General features: G+C 39.1%; 1 protein-coding gene across 2 annotated transcripts in view; it reads left to right on the top strand.

Annotated features, from left to right (window-relative positions):
- The window catches only part of ARHGAP18 (Rho GTPase activating protein 18), a 125,369-nt gene that overhangs the window by 53,813 nt on the left and 55,633 nt on the right, over positions 1-15,923 (top strand). For both annotated transcript variants that reach the window (XM_081251373.1, XM_081251374.1), the window contains exon 2: positions 13,453-13,649. In XM_081251373.1, the coding sequence (XP_081107499.1) occupies positions 13,453-13,649 (197 nt within the window). The remainder of the gene's footprint in view (positions 1-13,452; positions 13,650-15,923) is intronic.

Raw genomic sequence — 15,923 nt, 5'->3', positions numbered from 1 at the left:
AAAAACTAAAATTTAAGTAGGAAATTCTGCCCAATATCGTAATGAAGACTGAGGATTAAATGTAGACACTGTTGTTCAGTGGAACTTTCTATTCACAAAGCTATTGGATTAAGAAATTTATATTCCTGTATTAGATTGGTTGGCATATGCTTAGAGTTTCACAATATTTCTAATAAAAGCGGCATATTTTACTTTATTGAACCAGCTTCAGCAAAACTAAAGTCCTTTATGAGGTGGGAACCCTTAAGAGTTGGCCCTCAAACACCTGAGTTGAAAAAGAAAAACAAAGAACAAGAAAAAGTTCTAAGTCTTGGATCTTTACTGTGGAGTATCTGACAACCTAGGTCTTTCTGACAACTTACCCTGACAAGATAGTAAAGGAAGTTCATCTTTTTTAAAACAATTTTTTATTATTTTATTATTTTTAAAAACATCTTTATTGGAGTATAATTGCTTTACAGTGTTGTGTTAGTTTCTGCTGTATAGCAAATAAAGGAAGTTCATCTTTGATCCCACCATCCTGCGTGGCTACCATGCCCTTGGTGCCCTGAACAAATACCACCTTCTGCCTTAGGGGCACTACATCCTCTTAGTCCTTTCATCTTCTCCTTGTAGTACTTACTCAGATGCTGCTCTGGTCTCAAGAGGCTCTGTTCTCTAGTCAGTGGCCCAATGGCTAATCTCTTCTGCAGTGTTAGCTTCCTGAGACAACAACTCTTTCTTCCACCTCTTCTTTCCTGGCAAGGAAGGGCATGGGTAACACACTTGGCTGGGATGTGAGTTCCTGGGAGCCTTGGCCAGTTCAGAATGTGGGAGTCAGGAAGGCAACTCAGCAGGTGACCTTTGGGAAAGAATTAGATATCACTCTGTCTGGATTGTTTCTTTGTTGGGACTGGGCAGAAAGGAGAATCCATGTAGAGCAGTGGGGATAGCAGTAGAGAGCAAGAGGGATGGCAGTGGAAAACTGGAGGTGGACGTCCTTGAGCTGGACCTTGATTTAGCATCAGCTTTTTATAGAGAGCCAACAGCCTGGGTCGTGGCTAGGGAGGGAACTCTCAGGGACACTGGCTTCTTGTGGACTTCTTAGCTTGTTTCAAATTCCCACATGGAATGGCATTTTGGAACCGGATGTTATATTGCTTTTGGCTAAGGGCTAATATTGCTGCCCCATGTAAATAACAGGTCAGTAGTAGGCTAGCATAAGCTTGGTGATAAGCTGGAGACTCAGGAACTTCCTAAGAGGACCAAGATAGGAAATTCAACTAGGAAAGGTTCATAAACTTCCAGTTTGAAGGATTTAATCCAGAATTTGATGTCCTGTGGTTGGCATTTACCAGAGCTCAGTGTGCCCATAACTATGCCAGATGATGTGGTAATGCTAAGGAATAGCATTAGTTATGTTTTCTTATTAATATGTTTTCTTTCCCTTCTGCATTTCCTCCCCTCATTGCCTGTATGTTCCCATAATTCCTTCCCATAAAGCCCTTGCCCATCCCTCATGGTCACCTTAGGTCTCTCTGCCCTCTGAGACCTGTGCCTGTCCTCCAAACAGAGCTTGGTGGCTTTGAGTGAAGACACTTGTTTTTGTGGGATTTTTGTTTTGTTTTGTTTTTCCCTCAAAAGTTAAGTTTAAAGCCCCCACCCCCAGGCCGTACTTTACCATTGGAAATTGCCTTTAGTTTCCCATGTTTTATTTTACATTTCATGTCTCTTTTAGGCTACTTACGTTCATATCTGACTTGTGTTGGGTCAGCTCAGATTCTAAAGCATACTAAGAAAAAAGAGGTCTCAGATAATCTCATTTAAAAAGGAAAATTTATCCTGTAATATTCACATAGTCTACTTTGTAACTGACTTCTGAAGACATTTAGTGGAAAATGTTACAGATGGATTGTTTCTAAGCTTGGCTAAGTTATTTGAAAAGCCGGAAATTATATCTTCACCACCCCCCTCCATCTCCTCAGTAGAGCTGACTTTTAGGACCTGACTTATAAAAGTACTTCCTGGCCTTCAGTACTTATCGGTGGAGCATTATAGTCTTTGAAGGTCATTTGGAACTATCCATAAAATTACACTTTGCAGCCGAAGTGAAGCAGCTTTCTTTTTCCTACCCAGGTATTTGCCACACTGTTGCTGCTGTTTTAAATTGTTCTGCTATTACTACTCACCAGCATTACTTTGAAATGATGTAGAAGTATGTATCCTCTCCCTTTTCATTGTGTAACATAAACACAGACATCCTTTCACTTTTAACATTTTTTCCAGTGTTTGTCTGTAGCATTCCTTATGCTGTCTGGTGGAAGCTTGGTTTCATGCCCCTGTAGCCCCACTGAGATAGATGATTTCTCTACCTTATTGTAACAAATAATCACAAAGAACCAAAAAGAGTTTAATAATAATGCCCGCATCTTTTCCAAAGTATATGCCCATGCATTTAGCTTCAGTTATTATCAAAAGGTCTTTTTTTTAAATCCAACTTCGCCTTGTGTCCACGTTTTCATTGGCATAGGAAAATTGATGTTACTATGTATATAAAGTCTTACAGAAGGGCAAGAGGTTGGCCCATAGAAATAAGTAAAACCAATATTTTATTCAATACTATTCCAATATTAAATTTAAAAAATATTAATGTTCATAGTTTTGTGTTTTATTGACAGATATTTTGTTAGTGTCTATATGATGGTAGGTATTATGAATCAATAGCAACCTGCTTTATGAATTGGAGGGGGATATCAGAAAACTGTAATTTGTCAATCTTTAGTCAGTCAGCGCCCAGAATGAGATTCCTGGCCAACAGTTAAACATCTATCCTGGATCCCGATCCTGAAGTATATTGTTATGTCTTGTATGTGAGAGTGTTGCACATTGATGACAATTTGTCTGTTTGTATTAATGTATTTTTAAAGCATATTGGTGAACTGTAATGCCGAGATTCTAAGCTAATAGAAGGCATGATGGGGACTTCTGAATGACGAGTTCAAGCATATTAGAGAAGATGGGAAGACTTTTGGTCTTCATTAGTGAATCCCTTTCTTCATTTCACCTCTGAAAATGTGTTGAGAACTTGATGGATTCTTCAGAAAGAAAAAAGCACAGCCCTGAAACCAAAAAGACAAAAATTTGATTTGTCAAAAAAAAAAAAGGATAAAATGTTAATGACAATTTTGGGTGCTGATAGCTACCTTTGAAGCCTCGTGACTGTTGTGAAACAAGAACCAGGCATTAGACTATTGCGATGAGAAAGCTAGACTCCATCTCAGGAAAGAACAGCCTCAGTTTTGGACCAGTGAGCGAGCTGCAGACAAATCCAGGAGGACTGTGACAAACAGTCACGGGGAGAAGGAGGGATCTCAGGATTGGCTGTGGAGGTAACCTCAAATTGTTGAGCTGAATCTATGGAAATGGTTGTTTGGGTGGAGGGTGAGCTGGAGCTGAGTGGGTAGTGACAGAGAAGAAAGGAAATTCTTTCTGAGGAAGGAATGGTGAGCCACAGCAGGGCCCAAAGAGTGTTAGAGACAATGCTAAAGCATAGGTCATGACCCAGAGGCCCATGCTGGAGAGTTGTCTGGGCTGCTGGTTCAGTGAGGAACTGGAAAATTCCACGCATGCCTAGTTTCAGTGTCATTTATAATCTATTTCAAGATAAAGGCTTGAGTAGGTTGGTTGAACAGACATCTCTGATAAGGTGCCCAACATACACCAGGCATTCAATAAATATTTTCAAATTTATTTTAGAGATTAAGTTGACAGGATGAAACCAGGGAAAGTGGTGTGCTTAACAAACTGTATGCCAGTGCTTGTTTGTGACTTAATATTAGGTACAGTATGATATGAAATAGGCCCTTTCTTTTGTACGTTTTTATTCCCTCATAAGGAAGACTGCTTTCAAATTAAACACCCAAGAGTTACAGAGGCATAGAACAATTACCTATTAATTACCTTTTAGGGTTTCCTGATGACTGATTTCTTTACTCTCTACTTTTCATGTCCCTGTTTTATTCCTTTGTAGTTTTGTGCAATTAAATGAGAAACACCTTAGAAATTAAAAGGATGTTGTTGTTTCAGAAGCAGCCATAAATCAGTAATTAATAATTGAACAGTTCCCAATCATCTGCTATGGCAAATGGATGGCTAAACTCAGGGATACCCAGATGAAAAAACAAACAAACAAAAACCCCCAAACAAACAAACAAAAAACTCTGCAGATCCTTGCAGCAAGGAACATACAGTATAGTGGTAGAGATACAAGCATGAGTATCACAGTGCAGGATGTGGTCAGGATTGTGGGGAGACTGAAGGAGCGTGGAAATGTCTTTCTTTATTCCAACCCCCATGGAGAAAGACACCAAGATATGAAATTGAGTAATGACAGCTGGAAAACAGATCCAGCTGGAGAGCCTATGCTCCGAATGCAAAGTGGCTGCTGGTGTTGAGTCTCCAGATGGCTTGAAACTAACCAGAACAAGGAAAGGAGAGAGTTCTGGAGAAGAGCTATGTCAGGTACATCCAAGTGTCAGGTAGATACAAGTCCTGGTGATGGAGAATTGAGTGGAGTGCATATTCAAACTCAGTTCGATATGCTTTGAACCAGTCTTCCAAGATCTTGATATTTCATGTCAAGTCCCACTGCTGACCTCTTTTTTTTTTTTTTTTTTAAAGAAGATGTTGGGGGTAGGAGTTTACTAATTAATTAATTTATTTTTGCTGTGTTTTGTCTTCTTTTCTGTGTGAGGGCTTTCTCTAGTTGTGGCAAGTGGGGGCTACTCTTCATCATGGTGCGCGGGCCTCTCACTATCATGGCCTCTCTTGTTGCGGAGCACAGGCTCCAGACGTACAGGCTCAGCGGCCATGGCTCACGGGCCTAGTTGCTCTGTGGCATGTGGGATCCTCCCAGACCAGGGCTCGAACCCGTGTCCCCTGCATTAGCAGGCAGATTCTCAACCACTGTGCCACCAGGGAAGCCCGTACTGCTGACCTCTTTACCCTCGTCTTGGAAAATGACTTAGACATTCAGATCCCTGGCTACCATTTGGCTACTTGTTGTTGAGTCTTGTTGCCAATGGAGGAGGAAAAACTGCCTCCTGAGAGAGATTGGGGGAGCTCAGAACAAAGAGGCTCTCAGTTCTACCCAGAACTAACACTTGAAAATAAGAAAGACCTATGTCTGGTGGCCAGTGTTAGCCCATAACTTCCCCTTTACATACCCTACGTCTATACTTAAAAGGGAAGGGAGTTTTTCCAGTTTGCTTTGGCTGCCTCATGACTCTCCCACATGCCCTTCTGTCTTCTGCCTTTTCTCCTTTCTTTCTACTAGACTTGGTGGTAGTCGCTGCTGCCTATACCCCTATTCTTTTTTTTTTTTTTAACATCTTTATTGGAGTATAATTGCTTTACAATGGTGTGTTAGTTTCTGCTTTATAACAAAGTGAATCAGTTATACATATACATATGTTCCCATACCTCTTCCCTCTTGCATCTCCCTCCCTCCCTCCCACCCTCCCTATCCCACCCCTCTAGGTGGTCACAAACCACCTAGCTGATCTCCCTGTGCTATGTGGCTGCTTCCCACTAGCTATCTATTTTACGTTTGGTAGTGTATATATGTCCATGCCTCTCTCTCGCTTTGTCACAGCTTACCCTTCCCTCTCCCCATATCCTCAAGTCCATGCTCTAGTAGGTCTGTGTCTTTATTCCCCTTTTACCCCTAGGTACTTCATGACTTTTTTTTTTTTTCTTAGATTCCATATATATGTGTTAGCATACGGTATTTGTTTTTCTCTTTCTGACTTCACTCTGTATGACAGACTCTAGGTCCATCCACCTCACTACAGATAACTCAATTTTGTTTCTTTTTATGGCTGAGTAATATTCCATTGTATATATGTGCCACATCTTCTTTATCCATTCATCTGTTGATGGACACTTGGGTTGCTTTCATGTCCTGGCTATTGTAAATAGAGCTGCAATGAACATTTTGGTACATGGCTTTTTTTTTTTTTTAAACATTTATTTATTTATTTATTTGTGGCTGTATTGGGTCTTCATTTCTGTGCGAGGGCTTTCTCCAGTTGTGGCAGGTGGGGGCCACTCTTCATTGTGGTGCGCGGGCCTCTCACTATTGCGGCCTCTCTTGTTGCGGAGCACAGGCTTCAGAGGCGCAGGCTCAGTAGTTGTGGCTCACGGGCCTAGTTGCTCCGCGGCATGTGGGATCTTCCCAGACCAGGGCTCGAACCTGTGTCCCCTGCATTAGCAGGCAGATTCTCAACCACTGCGCCACCAGGGAAGCCCCATGGCTCTTTTTGAATTATGGTTTTCTCCGGGTATATGCCCAGTAGTGGGATTGCTGGGTCATATGGTAGCTCTATTTGTAGTTTTTTAAGGAACCTACATACTGTTTTCCATAGTGGCTGTATCAATTTACATTCCCACCAACAGTGCAAGAGTGTTCCCTCCCCTATTCTCTTAGTGATGTTCACATATGAATTGGTTCTACCATAGTTTTCTGTAAAAGTGAGAAAGCCAAGTTTTCAAAGCTCTGTCTCAGCAGCGTCACTAATGGGCTTCTCTTCTCAGCTTGACTTAGGCAAAGTTAAGTAAATAGAGCATCATCAGTTCATTTGCTCATTGTTTTGCTGTGTGTCAAAATTGGGCGGAGGCTCTGTGAAGACTAAAGCAATGTGCTAGACGTATGTTAAGTGATGTTTATTTTTAAAGAAAAAGAAAGCTGAAAGAAATAATGGGTAAGTTTTATCCTTCCCCCACATGAAAGGGGTAAAATATGCAAAGCGTAAAAGTAAGTTTACTTGAAATGTGAAAACTAACTATTTTAAAAATAATAGCAATTGGGTCAGGTAGAAGATGTGAGGAATCCTTTCCCAGGGCTCTGAAGGCTGCCTGGGAGTGGGGAGAGGCCAGTGTGGGATTGCTTTCCAATCAACTTCTTACTGCCTTAAGGCACTGTCAGTGTTCTTTCTTTCTGGTGTCAGAGCCACTTCTAATAATTACTGCTTTCAGCTAAACAATAGTAGGCATTCACTTCCCAGGGAAAAATGACTTGGGTCATTCATAGGCTGCAGCTCTTCATAGTCAATCAAATTAAGTGTAGTCTTATGGACAGGCCATTAGGAGTATTAATAGCTTCACCATCTCATGATGGCAGTGATTACTTCTTTAATATCACTGACAAAATAAAAGAGAAAGATCTACATATCAGAAACAGTTTTTTTACCCCCAGCCTAGAGATAATGTAGCTGGAGAGACAGAGTGAATTTTTAAAACATTTAAAAAATTTTAAACATCTTCAAAACAAAGCTTTTTAAAAAATGGGTATATTTGAAGTCATGCCCCAGCGTGGCACAAACCACTCTTTATAAAATGCATTGGAAAAGAATTCTCATGCATTTTAAAGAGGTATGATTTGACTGTTAAATGTATTTTTCTCTAGATAAGTGTAGTGGTCATTTTAAAATGTTAATTATAGACTGTGTGAACGAGATCACTCTTGGTTTTGCTATGTGCAATATAAACTCACAAAAACTGGAGCATCAGAAGTGAAAAAAGTAAATTCTACCTGTTCCAGTCTATTTGGTATAATAGACCGAAGAAGAAATGAGGACACTAATTTTGGTTCAACCATCACTTTGCTGAGATTTTGAAGAAGACTTAACCCTGGCGCCTCATTACCTCATCTAGAAAATGATGGGATAGGTTTAAATCTCTAAGGTCCAATACCATTCTAAAGTTTACACTTCAGTAAATATGGCTTTATCTAAAATATACTTGGTCATTATGGTTGATGATAAGTCGTGATCTCAATGAGAATTTTTTTTGGCACATTAAAAACAGAACAAAAAAACAAAACAAAAATAACCTTATTCTCTTATATCTCTCAACCCAGTCACTTCTTTTCCTGTGTTGGAAGTAAAAGTAGAATAAGGAGCATGAAAGAGAGTGTACTTGTAAGGATCTTGTAAGAAAAGAAAACAAATAAACAAAACCAAGTCCTAGCATCAGAGGACTTCACGAAAGCAGGCTTTGGGCCACAAAAATGCCCTGAAAGGAGCAGGACCAGGAGACAGACTGAATATAAGTGTAGCAATATGATTCTTGATGGGGTAGGGTACAAAAAGTAGAGATTGGATCAGATAGTTAAATATGAGTTCAAAGAAATGTCCTAGTTCCAAATAAATGTCTTGAGATAATTGTAGGAAGAGGTACAGATGGATGACAAAGGAGCATTAAAGAAAATACACATTTTCATATAACACCGGGCAAAAGGGGAAGCTTAGAGAGGATTTCTGCCCATTGTACATGGCGGATAAAAGCAAATGACGGGGGACTTCCCTGGTGGTGCAGTGCTTAAGAATCTGCCTGCCAACTCAGGAGACACATGTTCGAGCCCTGGTCTGGGAAGATCCCACATGCTGCAGAACAACTAAACCCGTGTGCCACAACTATTGAGCCCACATGCCACAACTACTGAAGCCTGGGCACCTAGAGCCCGTGCTCCGCAACAAGAGAAGCCACTGCAGTGGGAAGCCCGCGCACCGCAACGAAGAGTAGCCCCCGCTCGCCGCAACTAGGGAAAGCCCGCACACAGCAACAAAGACCCAACGCAGCCAAAGATAAATAAATAAAATAAATAAATTTATTTAAAAAAAAAAAGCAAATGATGGAAGACATTGGCAAGGTAGGGGTTTTTAAATAATGCTTTTATTCTTTGTCACTGTAGTATGAATTAAATATGGATATATCATTGGAATAAGTCCCAGTCTTGATGAAAGGCTGTAAAACTAAACTAAAATAAACAAAAAAGTAGGTCAAAGGTCACTAGGAAAGCATGTCTGTTTCTTTCAGTAAGGCTTTCTGGAGTGTTGCCCACAGAATTGAAAAGTGCTTTTTCAGATCCATTCGGTGTTTTTGAGAAATCCTGGAGCAGTGTTTTCAAAGTGTGGTCGTGGAACACCTGAGGCTCTTGAGACCCTTTCAGGGGTCTGGGAGATCAGAACTATTTTCATAATAACACCAAGATGTTACTGGCCTTTTTCATTCTCATTCTCTCCTGAGAATACAGTAGAGTTTCCCAGAAACCACATGACTTACAATATCTCAGAAGAGTAAATGCAGAGGCAGATGTGAGAATCCAGATGTTTTCTATTAAGCCAGACATTAAAGACAGTTTCAAAAATGTAAAACAATGCTACTTATCTCACTGTTTTTTTTTCTTGGTTTGGAAAATATAGGGCTTCCCCCCTGCCCCAAATGTTATTTAAGATATTTATTCTTCTTATTCTTAAATTAATTAGTGTTTACATTGTTTTTGGTTTTAATATCTAATAGTGTCCATATCAGTGGATATAAGCTATCTCAAGAACACTCTGGAAGCCCTTGAAAATTTTTAAGTGTGTAAAGGAAGTCTGAGACCAAAGGTTTAAGAATGACTGTCCCTAGTGGATAAGTAATTTCTCTGAACCTTAGAAGAGGGCAAAGGTGACCTTACTAAACTATGGGAGTGGCAGTTATCTGTAGTTAGCAGTTACACAAATGTTAGCAATGACGCTCACTTGAGTGCCTTCTTCTTGGTTACCTCTGAGACACTTTAATAGGAATTCTTCTTTGATAACTCACAACAAACAAAGCAGTCAAGGCTGTTGGCATTCTTTCCATTTTATAGATAGGAAAATGTTAGAATCAGAGAAGTGATTTTCCAAGGATCATGAAAAAAAGTTGAGCTGGAACCATTTGGTACTTATGAATCCTAGTCCTATGTGTTTTCCTGTTGTTTCACTGACTGCATTGGTACTAGGGCGAAGCAAGCAATTTTCTTCTAGTGGACCACAGCATGGTGCATGGCAAACTCTTAACTCCTTGTGGAGGACAGCTTGTGTCAGATCACTTTAAGATCCTCTAGGACAAAAAAAATAACAGGTATCACTAACACCCTGATGATATCAGTACATTTGAAATTCACTGGCCAGGTGGAAAAAATATTACAGAAAAATGGGATAAAATATACCTGGGGAAAATATAAGGAAACAAAACTCCAGTTTTTATCAACACAGCACGAGCACATGTCAGCAAGATAACACACCATGAAGGCCCATGGGGAGTCTGTAAAGTTGAGTATTTGCTGGTGATGCTACTATAGTGCCCATGGGAAAAAAGCCCAAGTGATAATACTGTGATGTATTAGAGCAAGACTTGTACAGTGGACTAGGAAGCACCTTCTCTTAGAGGACAGTGTCTAGTTGTGTAGTTATAGTTGTAAAAGGTGAGAAATGGGGGAGTTTTGGAAGGGTGGTCATGGATGTTTAGCACATGGGAATCTGGATGGGGAGTGAGGAAAAGCGAACAGAGAACCATCACTTGCCGGTAAGTCAGGCGGAGGTAATTAGTAGTTAGTTGCCTGTGGGGCAAAGCGTGTGTTTCTCTGATTTGAGCACCACGTGTTGCCTGGGATCTTTTGGAAATACAGAATATTTCTGCTCCATACTTCATTATGTCTAGCAGATGTTGCTTTTATGTTTTTGAGCCCAATTTGCAGAATGAACATGGTGTCGTAAAACATACTCCTAAAAACAGAAGAGAGGAAACCAGTTAACTGGCCTCTTACCAGGACAGTTTTAAGAAGGGCCAGACTTTTATCCGTGGCCTGTCTGGAGTACAAAAGTGAGACTATTCTAAGAAGAAAAGCAGTGTCATGACATGTTTATTGATGTAAACTGTGAATAAAGAATGTTCAGTCACATTTTTAGAGAAAATATAAACTATTGGGCAGCTGACTAAGGAGGGGACTATCACTGGACAGTTGCCTCCTACCTACACTCCATCCCCTAATATTTTTTTTTTTTTTTTTTTTTTTTTTTTTTTTTTTTGCTGTACGCGGGCCTCTCACTGCTGTGGCCTCTCCCGTTGCGGAGCACAGGCTCCGGACACACAGGCTCCGCGGCCATGGCTCGCGGGCCCAGCCGCTGCGCGGCATGTGGGATCTTCCGGGATAGGGGCACGAACCCGTGTCCCCTGCATCGGCAGGCGGACTCTCAACCACTGCGCCACCAGGGAAGCCCCATCCCCTAATATTTAAAAATATTGTTTTCTTGCAACATTTGCCAGTGATCCAAAAATAGAAAAAAAAAATCCTCCTTTTTATGACTCAGTATCTTCAGGTTGTTACAACAAACCTGTTCAGCTTTTGAATCTTGTTAAAGTCAAAATATTGAGTCAATTCATCAGCACTAAGCGATTAGATTTTCACTTTATGTGTGTTTTGAAAGCAGGGCTTGCTATAGAAGGTATATTTACATAACAACACTGTTGCTCAATGCCCTTGCATTTTTCTGCACATGCTCTTATCTTAATGGAAATTTACTGGAAAATTCTTGCCAGAATAAACACATTCCTTCAGGAATGAAAGGCTTAATGTACTTTTCGTTCAACGGCACCATTTTCCTATGAGCAGATAAACCAAATTATTTGGCATTAGTCATTATACTTCACACATTCCACAGTTCTCATCATGATCTCCCGTGGGGCTAAGGGTTGTCAAAAATAGCAATAAAGTAGACAGCCTTACATTATAATGAGAGGTAAAACAAAAGCAAGGACGGGCGTCTATATATTTGACATGAAATAAACCAAAAATGAATCCAGCAAACACTGTAAATTAGCTTTAGCTATCCTGATAAAGCAGGATTAAGGAATATGAACCAGAGATCAGTTGAGCTTGCGATCACAGAAATAAAAAATATAATTTACTTTTCATTTTTAAGAGAAAAGAGAGCTTTCTCATTCACATTGTAATTTAAGAATCAGGAGTGTAAACCCTAAACTGAGAACACCGATGGTATCATGGCCACAGGGTGGGATACAAGGATGTAAACAGGAGTTGGGGCAGGGAGGGAGGAAGTGTCCTTTGAATTAAGGGATGGGGGCGGCAAACAATGGACAATGGAGGCTAGAGGAAAGAGATTCACACAAACATGTCTAGACTTCCTCCTGCTGGCCCTCACTCTAACGCCCACCCATCACCATGCCAGGGTTGCTGCTGGGGTGAGATTATAGGGATTGTTCCCTCATTCATGCAACCAGCATTAATAAAGTATGTAATCAAGGCAGAGAGAACCATCTTTAAAGGGATAAAACTGGCCGATTAGCACATTACAGTTAAGTAGTCAGTTATATTGCATTTATTTGCAGCAATAGGTAATTAAGTTATTTGACTTTTACTAAGTCAGTTGGAATTAAACTGCTGGATAGATTAGACCAGAGTTGAGTGACCTTCTTCCTTATGCTGTATTAAATCCTACCATTTTAAATAACTATGGGAAAGGCTACTTTAAATGTGAAAATGTTCACACACTATTAAAGAATTCTGTTTTGTCGCATTTCTTTTTATTTTCTCTATGTGCAGTAAGTAAAACCAGTCTAGCAGAGTATTACTTCCTAATGTCTTCTTGGGAGATAAAAAAGCAATTTGATATTAGAATAACAAAACACTCATTCACCAGTTATTGTCTCCACTCAAATTGTATTTCTGAAAAATTATTGAATATAAAGGGGAAAAACCATAGCAGAAGAATTTCCTTCTTCAAGTAATAAGGCTTTTCCCTCTCTATCTCAATATAAACAATAATGAAACAATTTAATATTTCTATTCTATATGGTTTTTTTTTATTATTAGGCCCTTTAATTCAATGTTAGTAGTAGGTAGGATATGACTTATAAAGAAAAAAATATAGTTGAAGTCATTAAAAAATTTATTCACTTATCCTTTTCTTCATAGATTATATTTAACCAAATGTTTACAAGGTAATTCCTAACTACTTATTCAGAATTGCCAATAAATACAATTTTTTACCATGTTTTAAAATATATGTAAGTAATAGGTACATTTATAAGTGTAAATATTAAAAGTTGCTTTCTAAAATAGAGTGTAACAGCAAACTTAATATACCATCCTTCTATTCATGTTTTGGTTACAAAAAACAAAATGAAAATTCAAATGGTACCTCATTCATTGATTGCAGATATTTGCTATGTAAGGGTTGATTGAGTTTGATTTATAGGTATCAATGATAAATATGAAATACTGTGTAAAATTCAATCCCAATTTAATTAACCTCTAATCAAGATTTAACCTGTTGCTTTCTAAGAACAAATTTTCAAGTTTAAAGAAGCCTTAAAATAATTTAAGCAAAATGGAAAAGGAAAAATATTTATCACATGGCTGTTTGTTCTTTGCCATGCTTTTCCATAGAGGATAAAACTGTTCATTCTACAAGCGTATTATAATCAGTAGCCTCTCAAGGTAAACAGTTTCAAAATATACATCTCTTTGGTTTTGTTAAGGAGAACTTGAGTTTCCAAATTCTCCAGCTCAGTACTATGATATTTTAGAAATTGTACTACTTCCTCATGTACTATGATGAACCGTGTTTTCTTTTGAATTTATAGTCGCAGATATGGCCAGTATACTATGAACCAGGAAATCACCAAAGTTATAGAAAGGCCTCCATTTGATCGATCAAGTTCCCAGGATTCTTTGGATGAACTATCTATGGAAGATTATTGGACCGAACTAGAAAATATCAAGAAATCCAGTGAGAACAGACAAGATGATCAAGAGGTGGTGGTTGTCAAAGAGCCTGATGGTAATAATGAAGTTAATAAAACTTTTTTTTCTTTTTCTCTCTGTCTCTTTTTAAATATGTATTGATGGGAAATGAATACATGGAAAGGAAGAGGAGGAAAAAAAATTAAAGCTAGGAAAACCAGAAAAAGATAAATGGTAGCTGCCTTTCAACTTGAAAATGACTTAATTGTGGCAGATTTATAGATGCAACTGACAAATATAAATGGCATAAGTAAATTCACTTAGGTTTGGATGTGGCTAGAATCTTGTTGGCTAAGCTTGCTGTATCATAGACTCTTAGAGTTAGACTAGAATTTTGAAATCATCTAAGCTTTATTTAAATTCCTTCTGTGGTATCCTAGCCACATGGCCATTTGGCCTCTAGTGAGTATAGATGCTGATGCTTTTCCGTCAGCTTGAGCTGTTTCAGTGTTCTTTATTTTATTGATTTACAATCTGCTCTACACTACCTTTTACTCACTTATTGTAGATCTGCCTTCTGGAAGATCAGAACAAGTCTGTTTTATTTTTTGCATGATAGCCTTTCAAATGGTTGAGGATAGTTGTCTTGTTACTAGCCAAGTGACTTTTTTCTAGAAGGAAAGATTCACATAAATCAATCCTTGTTGGTGGTTTGCAGACCTATCCCAGTCCTGGTCATCTTATCTTTCAAAGTATCATCCTCCAGATTGGCAGCAGTGCCACAGTTTAGCCAGCTAAGCTCAGGGTACAGATTTGGACAGTGGAAGATTGTATTAACATTCTTAGCCTCCATATTTACTTCTTGTATTTGGTTCATAATTTCATGCAAGTCTCTTTCTAGCTGCATTTCCCACAGTCTCCACTACTGTATTTAATATTCTGGAAGAAACATGTAAAACTTCACTTTTTTTCCCCCTTAAATTTCATGCTTTTTTTTTTTTTGGCTAACCTATTAAATTAAAGTAGACACTAGGTTTCTGATGCCCAACTCTGGCATCTATTATATTAGCATTATTTCTATGCCTTGTGCCATCTATAAGTTTGTAAGTAAGTCTTTGGTATATAAGTTGATACAAATGCCAAGAAAGTAAGAGCCACAGTTAGTACCTTGGGACCCACTGCTAGTAGTGACCTGTTTTTCAACAGAAGACTTCTTTTTTTCTATATATAAATTTATTTATTTTTGACTGTGTTGGGTCTTTGTTGCTACGTGCGGGTTTCCTCTAGTTGCGGGAGTCGGGACTATTCTTCATTGCGGTCGTGGGCTTCTCACTGTGGTGGCTTCTCTTGTTGTGGAGCACGGGCTCTAGGCGCGCGGGCTTCAGTAGTTGTGGCTCGCGGGCTCTAGAGCACAGGCTCAGTAGTTGTGGCGCACGGGCTTAATTGCTCTGCGGCATGTGGGATCTTCCCAGACCAGGGCTCGAACCCCGGTCCCCTGCATTGGCAGAAGGATTCTTAACCACTGCACCACCAGGGAGGCTCTCAACAGAAGACTTCTTAATGATGCTAAATGAATTAGCATCAAGTTGTTTAGTACTGAAATCTATCCATACATAAATAGGCTTTTCTCCTTTGCTATAACATTTGTTGAAAAAAAGCAACCAATAATACTTGAAAAAGAAAAGTTAGAGATTTCCCTTAATTTAACCCTGATTTGTAAAAGAAAATTATAACCAACTCATTGTTTTATTTGGGTTCTCTTTCATTTTACTCTCATTCTTTCTCACTTTACCAATCCAGTTGAGTTTTTTTGTGGTAATAGTGTCTCCCAACCTTTCTGTCTCAAAGTTTCAAGATGGCAGCAGCATACCAGTGGCCTGCCGCGTAAGGAGAAAACATTCTGCAGAAAGCAGCACTCAAGCCTGATACATAGCCATGTGTCCTTAGCTGTTTCGTAATTCTTCAAGACTAAAATGGATTCGTAGAGTGTTGTTCATGATGTGATTATCGAGAAGAATTAGGACTGTTTCTATACACCCGTGCCTTTTCTTTGACTTTAAATTGTTTGAATTTTACCTCTACTTTTTAATGGAACAAGTGACTCTATTTTGTAATCTTGTTTACTTCCCTTATCATGGCAATATCCGCTTTTTTCTGGCCATTTGGTTTTATACACGTATACTGAGTTCTACCTTAACAACATTAATAATCATGGCTGACTTTTTATGTCAGTAAACAGTTTTTGTTGCCTGGCATGCAGAATGCCTGGCACTGCCTTATGTTTCTTGAAGCCAAGGATATTAATACTTTATTTCTGCCCTCATGGAGTTTAGATAGTAGAGAAGGATAGATGGGCACACTAGTCAGTGCT

Source organism: Mesoplodon bidens (assembly GCF_964165515.1).
Source record: "Mesoplodon bidens genome assembly, chromosome: 12".
NCBI lineage: Eukaryota > Metazoa > Chordata > Mammalia > Artiodactyla > Ziphiidae > Mesoplodon > Mesoplodon bidens.
The sequence above is the reverse complement of the archived record's forward strand: the minus strand, read 5'-3'. Positions and strand labels throughout refer to the sequence as shown.